At 36.0% G+C, this 10,174-nt stretch overlaps 1 protein-coding gene across 1 annotated transcript; it reads right to left on the reverse strand.

Annotated features, from left to right (window-relative positions):
• Nucleotides 1-6,873: 6,873 nt before the first annotated feature.
• On the reverse strand, nucleotides 6,874-7,812 carry LOC118490149 (GATA zinc finger domain-containing protein 11-like). Its single transcript, XM_035987436.1, has one exon. It carries the CDS (start codon nucleotides 7,641-7,643, stop codon nucleotides 7,059-7,061), a length of 585 nt encoding a protein of 194 aa, XP_035843329.1. The 5' UTR covers nucleotides 7,644-7,812; the 3' UTR covers nucleotides 6,874-7,058.
• Between the last annotated feature and the right edge of the window lie 2,362 nt (nucleotides 7,813-10,174).

Genomic DNA, 10,174 nt, shown 5'->3' on the forward strand with positions numbered 1-10,174 from the left:
ACTTTTGTATTGACGTTGTTTTAACGTATGTTGCAGGTTTAGCCGCAGTCTATATCAAATCAAGCTAGGAAGTTTAGAAACTCACCTAAAATCTATGTTGTCGGATTTGTATTGTTCGAGAGGACAAGAAATCTGTGATAACTTATGTGAATGTATTGTTTGTTAGTATGGGATAATGAACACATTAAATACTGTCGCAATTTAGTTGTTATGGATTCTCTTGAGCAATCTGATTCGCCTAGTGCCGCGCCCCGATGATTTCGCCATTGGTTGGGGTGTGACACCATCAGCTTTCAGTTGAAATCATTCAATCTCGTGCTTTCTCTATCAATTTCTACATAGTATACACTATTCTCGGGTACAATACCCCCCCCCCCCTTAATAACGAAGTTCTGCTCCGTTGTAAGACCTACTCACACACAATCAACACCTAAACCGTCTAGTGCAAAGATAAACTTAAATAATCCTCACCTCACAATTTTTGGACTAGGTAGAACACTTAAAACATCTAAATCCTCAATCACAGTTGTACGGAAATTGTCGACAATTAACCATAAACTAATCACAAACACACAGTAGGCGACCTACTAGCTTTCATACATGACAGACCATCACAAAAACATAAGTTGAACTATGAAAAAGTCTAAATTAGTAATAAGCATACATAAACATCTGAATTCATGAACAAGATACTTTACTAAAGCATTAAACCATCAATTTGTTCGAAACCATTCAAAAACCAATTATCAACAAATATTCATCTAAAAAACTAGGTAGTAACAATGTTTAGCCTAGAATCATCATCCAAAACAGTAACTAGTTCATCAACATAAAGCAAACATGTCCAAACGTATCAAAAACATAAAGTTAAAGATAAATAATGAACAAACTGTTTGCTAGAGTGAAAATCACGAACTCACAATGTCAAAATTGATCCCGACAGCTTCTTTCCACCCAAAATCACATATGAAACCTCTAAAATTCGTCTAGGATAAGTTATGTTTGTATTAGGGTTAATGGGGGTGCCTAAATAGGGTTAAAACGTATGTTTTCATGCTGATCTGACACTCCCCTCGCGTCGCGTGACGCACATAATGGGATTTCCTCAAGCGACGTTACGCGATACAGTTTCTTGAAAACGGTTATCTTCATAACTTCTTCGTTTCAACTCCGTTATCTTCGAAGTTTTTGCCTATATCTTCGTAATTCAATTCTCTATCATCTCATTTTCTTAAATATCCATTCGATTTCATGAGAATCTTTCACTAAGCCCAAACATTCTCCTGTGTGCTCGTTTCTTTAATGTTTTAGCTCGTTTTTGCTTCATCAGCACACGAACACCTGTAAAACCACATACAACTAAGTACAAGCCAAAAACATAGAAAACCAAATACAAATTAACTGAAAGAAATTATGAAATACAAGGGATAAGATGTGTGTTTCACACCACATCGCAGGCTATGGGTTACATGTCGCAATGTGATTGGTTGATCTAGTTTGAAAAAACTGAAAAGTATTAATTGTTTTTAAAAACTTTTGGTCAACTATGTCTATTTTTCATAATCTAACTTCTAATAAATGATTCCAATTAATGCACACTCTCCAGTTTAATTAATTAATTATTAATATATATGTTGCAAAATGTCAATCTTAGTTGGCTTTGTCAGTCACAATCGATTTTCGAGCCATATATGTATCCCAACTGATTTTATCGTTACAAATTGAAAGTAAACACCTAAAAGAAACGGGAGATAGATGGTCTCTAGAATGTTTCGAGACGGAAAGCTTCAGAGGCAGAGGGGAAATCAAGACAGGAAGGCTATGTGCATTACAGTTGTCAAGTTCAAGAGGAAGGAGACAACCAAGAATGGGAAGACGCTAATACAAGAAAATTAAGGGGGAACAATAGAAACTTTTCAAATCCATGGGATGAGAAGTTCAAGAACGCCACAACTTTTTTCGTCTCCAATCTACCTCTAGTTGTAACTAGAACATCACTATAGGGAGAGTTTATAGATCTGGGTAAGTTGGTGGATATCCGTGGATGTCTACGTCCCCTTCAAAACGGATTCACGAGGGAACAAGTTTGCCTTTTCACAAATCGAAAGGGTGCTGAATCTGGATAGGATACTATACGACGTCAACCAAATGAAGATCGGGGGTATAAAATCGGTGCGAATGTTTTAGCTCAAACATTCTCCGGTGTGCTCGTTTCTTTAATGTTTTAGCTAATTTTTGCTTCATCAGCACACGAACACCTGTAAAACCACATACAACTAAGTACAAGCAAAAAACATACAAAACCAAATACAAATTAACTGAAAGAATGTATGAAATACAAGGGATAAGATGTGTGTTTCACACCACATCGCAGACTATGGGTTACATGTCGCAATGTGATTCGTTGATCTAGTTTGAAAAATCTGAAAAGTATTAATTGTTTTTAAAAACTTTTGGCCAACTATGTCTATTTTTCATAATCTAACTTCTAATAAATGATTCCAATTAATGCACACTCTCTAGTTTAATTAATTAATTATTAATATATACGTTGCAAAATGTCAATCTTGGTTGGCTTTGTCAGTCACAATCGATTTTCGAGCCATATACGTATCCCAACTGATTTTATCGTTAAAAATTGAAAGTAAACACCTAAAAGAAACGGGAGGTAGATGGTCTCCAGAATGTTTCGAGACGGAAAGCTTTAGAGGCAGAGGGAAAATCAAGACAGGAAGGCTATGTGCATTACAGTTGTCAAGTTCAAGAGGAAGGAGACAACCAAGAATGGGAAGACGCTAATAGAAGAAAATTAAGGGGGAACAATAGAAACTTTTCAAATCCATGGGATGAGAAGTTCAAGAACGCCACAACTTTTTTCGTCTCCAATCTACCTCTAGTTGTAAATAGAACATCACTATAGGGAGAGTTTATAGATCTGGGTAAGTTGGTGGATATCCGTGGATGTCTACGTCCCCTTCAAAACGGATTCACGAAGGAACAAGTTTGCCTTTTCACAAATCGAAAGGGTGCTGAATCTGGATAGGATACTATACGACGTCAACCAAATGAAGATCGGGGGGGTATAAAAATCGGTGCGAACCTTGCCAATTCTAGAGGGATGGGAAACCTTCAACATTGTCGATACAAAGGAAGCAACGATAGGTAAGGGAGACCTCTGGGAAGCAGGCTGGAAAAGATGGTGGTAAATTGGAAGATACGAACTTAACTTACGTCGAGAATGTCTCTGGGGTGAAATATGCTACCAAGATATGGGTGGATGTGTCGGAAGTCAGTGAAGACACGCCGAAAGACATCAAGAGTCTACATGGTGCATCCTTAGTAGGTGAAACGCAAAGCGCCGAAGCACTTTGCAGTCTTCACACAAACTTGAACAAGATTTGTCAGGAGGATGGGTATAGCATCTGCTCTAGGAGGGCTTATGGTCATGATTTCATTCTCAAATAAGAACATGGCGTATGTGTGCCTGGATCATACAATGTGTGGGGGAAGATGTTTGGGAAACAATGTATGGAGAATGATCAAAGGTGTTCCTATGCACTTATGGACTAAGGATGTATTCAACAATATTTCAGAAGCTTTGGTGTCGTGGTGCATCAGGCGGAGGCAATATCAGACGGTAACATGGTCTATGAGAGAGTTGGCATCTTGACGGAATCAGGCGGTATACCAATTGATTGTTTACTCTTGAAAGGAATAAGAACTGTAGAGTTAATGAAAGGTTACCCCTAATTAGTGGCTCTCCTATACCAACCAATTGGTCTTCGACCAAATCTCCATCCACTAATCTGGAAGCAGTTGCAATAAATCATGTTAGACGTAGGTAAAGTAAATATCGAAGTGGGAATAGATATGTGGAGTTGTAAGGAGATAATAAAGAAGTTTTTTTGGTTAAAAGTTTAAAACATATGATCGTTGGGCTGAAAAACAACACCGTGGAAGGGAAATACGAATAGAATAAATGGTCACCTAAGAAGATAAACATTTTCGGATGGCGGACGCTACGGAACAAATTCGATCCCAACGAGGGTGGAACTTAACAGAAGGCATGTGTGGGTTAATACACTTCTCTACCCTTTATGCTGATGTGGAGAAGAGTCCTTAAAACACTTAGGTGCCTTCTGTTAACATGATATCAATAAGTGTTTTAAGACTCTTCGTAACATCAGCATAAAGGGCAGTGAAGAAATGTATTGACCCACACATGCGTTCTGTTAAGTTCCACTCTCGTTGGGAGTTTGTTTAGTATCGCCCGCCATCCGAAAATGTTTATCTTCTTAGGCCACTCAGTGTGGGGGTCGTCCAGGCTCGGCGACGCCCCCCACACCATTTCCCCTGGGTCGGTGTCGTTGTGCCTCTTCTTCTCACACACATACAGTGGCAGACCCAGGAATTTTTCCCGGGGGTGCGGAATATTTTCAAAGATTTTAGGCCCCTAGCTGTATAAAAATATCGGTTCATAGCGGGTCGGACCACGTAAGACAAAAAACATCTTAAAATTTATAAATCATCAAAAACACGTCAAACGTCATTACAAATTACAAACCTATTTAAAATTGTGCCTTACAGGTTTTTTTTTTGAAATTTATCATCTAAAGATACTAAACATGCCATAAGTTTATTACATTGTTAGTCACTGTTCCTAAACATATAATTTGCTCCATAAGTCTATAAAACAACACTAAACTCTTAAACAAAATAAACAATCATGTTCAACCATAGCCCATAACTTTCAATTATATTTTAAACATTCAAGCCCTAATATTAAATGTTGATTACTTGTAACTAATCATTTATACAAACAAAGCTATAAATAAAACAAGAAAATCATTTAACTACAAGTCTAGAACAACAAAAAAATATAAAAAGATTAAATCCTTACACATCTATATTTTCTTCTAATCATCACATAAAACAAAATAAATAAATAAATAAACCATACTAGTTCTATATTGGAATTCTGACGTAATATGGGTCGGTCCAACCGGAATTTTGGTTTTTCCGGTAAAAAAAGCCACCAAGTCGTGAGCAGTGGCGTCAAGTTGCTGAGAGTTTTTTAAGGGCGGGATTTGGAAATGGAATGGGTGGATGGGTTTGGGTTATTTTATTTAGTTCAAATTTCTTTAGGTTGGGTTTGGGCTTCTTTTAATAAAAATTGATTGCAGATTGGGCTTTGATTGGATTAAATAATTAAGTAAATAAGTGGTTAATAATTATTTTTTTTCTAAGTGGGGCGGTGAAATTTTTCAAAGGGTGCGGGTGAAAAATTCCAAGGGGTGCAGTCGGGATTTCCGGCGAAAAATAACACTAAAATGTATTTTTTTCATGGGGTGCGCCGGCTCACCCTTGGCTTAGAGTGAGTATGCCCCTGCACACACGTATACATACAACTCATATGTGTATATTTTAGTCTCATTCTCCATTTCCTTAGGTTCATTCTCTTTGCCCCATTTTACACCTATCCTACGTGACACTGGCGTGGAGGCTCATCCTCCATTTCCCACACCGAGTACCTTTAGGTGACCATTTATTCCATTCGTATTTCCCTTCCACGGTGTTGTTTTTCAGCCTAATGATCATATGTTTTAAATTTTTAACCGAAAAAACTTCTTTATTATCTCCCTTCCAACTCCACCTATCCGCTCCCACATTGAAATCTACTCCGCCTACTTCTAACATGATTTGTTGCAACTGCTTGCTTCCACATCAGTGGAAGGAGATTTGGTCGAAAACTAGCTGGTTGGTATTGGAAAGCCACCAATTAGTGGCAACCTTTATTAACTCTGCAGCTCTTATTCCTTTCCCGAGTAAACAATTGTTTGGTATACCACTCACCGGCAACGGCGTTTGTTTCGTTAAATCCAGCGGGTCGTTATCTTTCCTATACGGTCTTCTAATAAAATAAGTTGTTAAAGTTTAATTATTTATTAATAATATTTTATACTATGAATCAAGATATTTCTATATTAATAATTTAATCAAGTGTTTGTCTATGGTCATAAAATCCTCCAAAAATGCATAGTCATGGCGGTCACTTGCAGTTGAAGATGAAAGTCATCTTACGGCACAACTCTCCAGATCCCTTGAACTCACTTCCACAAACCTGTAGAATAAGTCAAAACCTTCAATTATTAGCACCCCACAATTTCTTTCTTTAATAACGTCAACACTACGACGAAATTAACGAGATATATACAAAGTTAACGGAAACCGAACCGAATAAGGGGTAGTTTACCTCCGACACTCTTAATGATTCAGACCTCTTACTTTCAGCAATTAATAGTTTAGACTGTTTGTTTCAGATGTCTTAATGGTTCAGATATTTGCCTCTGAACGGTTAAGATTTATACATAATCTGAATGGTTAAGACCTCTAATCTGAATTGGTCAGACATTTGCTTTTGAACGGTTAAACATTATACAGGCTCTTAATGGTTCAGACATCTTACTGATTCAACACTTAATAGTTTAGAACTCTTACTGGTTTAACACTTTAACCATTCAGATGTTGGCAAACAGCCCCTAACTGATTTCGGATTTGATATGGGGCGATTTAAGATTAAGAATTTTTCATTCATTCCCATCCAATCAAAAGGCATTCCCATCCAATCAAAAAAGGGGCAAATACTTTTATGCATACCTCTTCTGGTTGATCCACGCCATACTCTATTCTAGTAAGATGATACACACTAGCTAATAGTCCGCCCGGTGCTACATCATAGGCACATTGAGAGCGGAGATAATTGTAACCATATACATATAAAATGACAGCAATGGAATGCCAATCCCCGGTTTGATTTGTAAAGTCTCTATTCCTTGGTAATCAAAGCCCAAAGATCTATTTCAACAAACGTCATGAAACATTGATGAATTTTGTTAATCGAGTTTGTTTAGAAGCCATTAATAACGGACAATATCATATATATATATATATATATATACACACACATTCTCAGCTACAACTACTATACATAATAAAGATAACGGTAAACATCTAGATCAGCACAACGGTTTTCATTTCCGTTATCTCACATAATTTACTCATAAACCTTCTGCTCTCGTCATGACCGATAACCGACTCGGTCTCGGCTGAAACGACGTTCTCCGTCTCTGCTGATGCGACGACGGTCGAATCAACGCCGAAAGCGCTCTCTTCACCAGATCACCGCCTTCTACGGTGCCAATTCGCACAAGCGAGTTCGTCATCGCCGATCTCCGTGCGTTAAGCCGGTACGAAGGATACGACGCCGTATTATTACCACCATTGTTGTTACTGTTGTTACTGTTCTTATGCATATTGCATCTAAACGAACCTGGATGAGAAGTAGGTGAACACATACACATCCGTTTAGGAGCCTGGAACGGCTTTTTCACCGCCGGATTGTTACCGTTTGGTACGACGGAGATCGAACGGCTCGGAGAGAATCTAACGGATGACGGAGATGATCCGTACAGGTTAACGCGTGTAGGAGATGCAGATCGGTGTTGGAAAAACGAAGACGACGTCGTTGTGAACGTGGAGGTTGAAGAGGCGAATGAGTTAGAAGAAGACGAGTTGTAGAATCTTTCAGAAGGTGAGTGAGACCGGAAAACTGAGCCGGTGGCTCTTCTGGTAGGATTCGCCATTGATGAAGAAGAAGAAGATGAAGATGAGAGAGAAAATTTTAAAGAATTGGTTTGGGGTGCTAAATTGGCAAACCTGACTTCACTCGAGCCATGTATTTAAAGGAAAATAAAATGGATTTTTGGTTTGGGATTTTTTAATTTTTTATTTATTTTGGACTTTATTTTGATTGGTGTGGAGAGGATGAGGTTTGTGGGGGTGGAGGGAAAACGACAAGGAATGGAGCCGTTTTGAGAACGTTTTTATGTGTGAGGTGGGGTGGGGTGGGGTAGTGGTGGGGTGCCACGTAACGAACACAATTTACGATGAGGTGTACAGTTGTTACTCGCAAGACGTTTGTATTTATCATAGGGGATCTATACAAGAAAATAAGTTGGTTCGTATTATTTAACAAAGTTTTGTTCTCTCTCGTTCTATTTTATATTGGTTTCTAATTCTAATCTAATTATACCTGTCCTCAAACTACATAACACAAATAGTTTTTTTTTTTTTTTTTTTAATTTTTAAAGGGTTAAATTTACGTACAAAGTGTTTTATCATATAAAACTTAGGAAGGATATAAAAAAACAAAAAAAAAAAAAAAACGCAGTGACATTTTCGTAATTATTTTCTCGTAAAGTAATTATCAAAATTATATTACAAATAATCTTGCAAAGTTATTTTTGATCTTGTAGGGTAATTATCAAAATTATTCCACCACTGTATCAAAATTACTTTGCTTCAAAGTTACTCGTGTATCAAAATTACTCCACAAAATCATTTGATACTCTACACAATTACCTTACAAGATCAAAATTACCATAGAATATCATTTGTAGAGTAATTACTATACTTCACAAAATTACTCTAAATGTCAAAATTACGCTATAAGAGTATGTTACAAAATTACTCTAGAATATCAAAATTACTCTACAAGATCATTTGTATAGTAATTTTGATAATTACTCTACAAGTAAATAACTACGAAAATGTCATCGCGTTTTTTCAGCAAAACTTTCAGTTCATACGTTTTGTACGTTAAAATAATTTGTATTTGATCTTTTGTTTATTTTTAAATCATTTAATATTCGATTTAAAATTCAAAGAAAACAATAGAAATAAGTATTTTACTAAGGTCAATTAGTTTACACCTTGTTTAATTTTTTTTACAGTCTGTCAATTTGACTTTTTAACCCGCCTAAAAATTGATTTCATTTTATAATTATTTGTCTACTCGTATAACACATTTAGATAAATAATCCAATCACTTTTTTTTTGAACGGTGACTTTTTTTATGAGTGGCTTATTGTCACACCGTTTAATCGACGATCCTAGCCAAAATATACCCAGACTTCAGACCTAATCCAACCACGTCGTGTCCAGTATTTACAAAACCATACGTGTGCTCAAATTGATCCATTGTTTTGAAGATATGATCAAGCTAGTCGTTTGTATCGTGAACCGGATCCAGCGTCAGTTCGATAGATTTAACTTATTTTATATAGTAAAATGTTATAGTTATAAGTATGTTAACTAAATACACTCGAAACTCATTTTGTCTCTTTTATTTAAAAAGTAATGTTATTTTCTCTTCACATCTAAACTCATTTTGTCTCTTTTATTTAAAAAAGTAATGTTGCTTTCTCTTCACATCTAAATAGTATTAGCATACATGTTATATTTATATATTTCCTAAAATTAATTATGACATTATCCAGTTTTTGAGTTTATTGTGACGTGTGATTTAGAAAGATGGTTAGTTTAATCACCGGTCTGGTTACTAAAAAAAGAACCATTATTTTTCTAGAAAATCCGAAGCCCATCAATATGACACAGTCACGCGCACTAAGGGATCGTTTGGAAACTTCTGAATGGTTAAATGCTGAACCAGTAAGAGGTTTAAACCATTAAGTGCTGAACCAGTAAGAGATCTAAATCATTAAGAGCCAATATAATGCTTAACTGTTCAGAGGCAAATTTCTGACCAATTTATATTAGAGGTCTTAACCATTCAGACTCAGTATAATACTTAAACATTCAGAGGCATATGTCTGAACCATTCAGACATTTGCTTATAAAATAAATAGTCTGAACCATTAAGTACTAAAGCAGCAAGAAGTCTCAATCATTAAAAACCTCATTGAAAGATAAACAAACAGCCCTAAGTAAAAAACGTAACACATGTGCTACTTTTTGATCTTTTTATTACATTCATGTAATGTTTTCTCCTATCAAATTTATCCTTTTTCTCATGTCACTATGTTTTTTCTACTTCCTATTGTTTTCTCTACTTCCTTCCTATTGTTATTTGGATTACATAAAGTAGGTAATCTTCATTTTTCAACAGACAAGACATCTATAATAATGAAAAACACATATATAACTTCTCAGTTGAGAACATAGTATTCACTCGGAGGATAAACATTAACATCACTATGACACTGTATGCAAAATATCTTTTTCCAATTTAAAGCTAAATAATATAGTTTATCTAGAACTTTAATTATTAAAGGTCTTCCAGAAAGTAGCTAAAGTAATATAACTTTATAGATAT

This window comes from Helianthus annuus, chromosome 3, assembly GCF_002127325.2.
Source record: "Helianthus annuus cultivar XRQ/B chromosome 3, HanXRQr2.0-SUNRISE, whole genome shotgun sequence".
In the NCBI taxonomy this organism is placed as follows: Eukaryota; Viridiplantae; Streptophyta; class Magnoliopsida; order Asterales; family Asteraceae; genus Helianthus; species Helianthus annuus.

What these genes read in the sequence shown, in the direction of transcription:
- LOC118490149 (XM_035987436.1), bottom strand. Translation starts at nt 7,643, where the DNA reads ATGGCGAATCCTACCAGAAGAGCCACCGGCTCAGTTTTCCGGTCTCAC.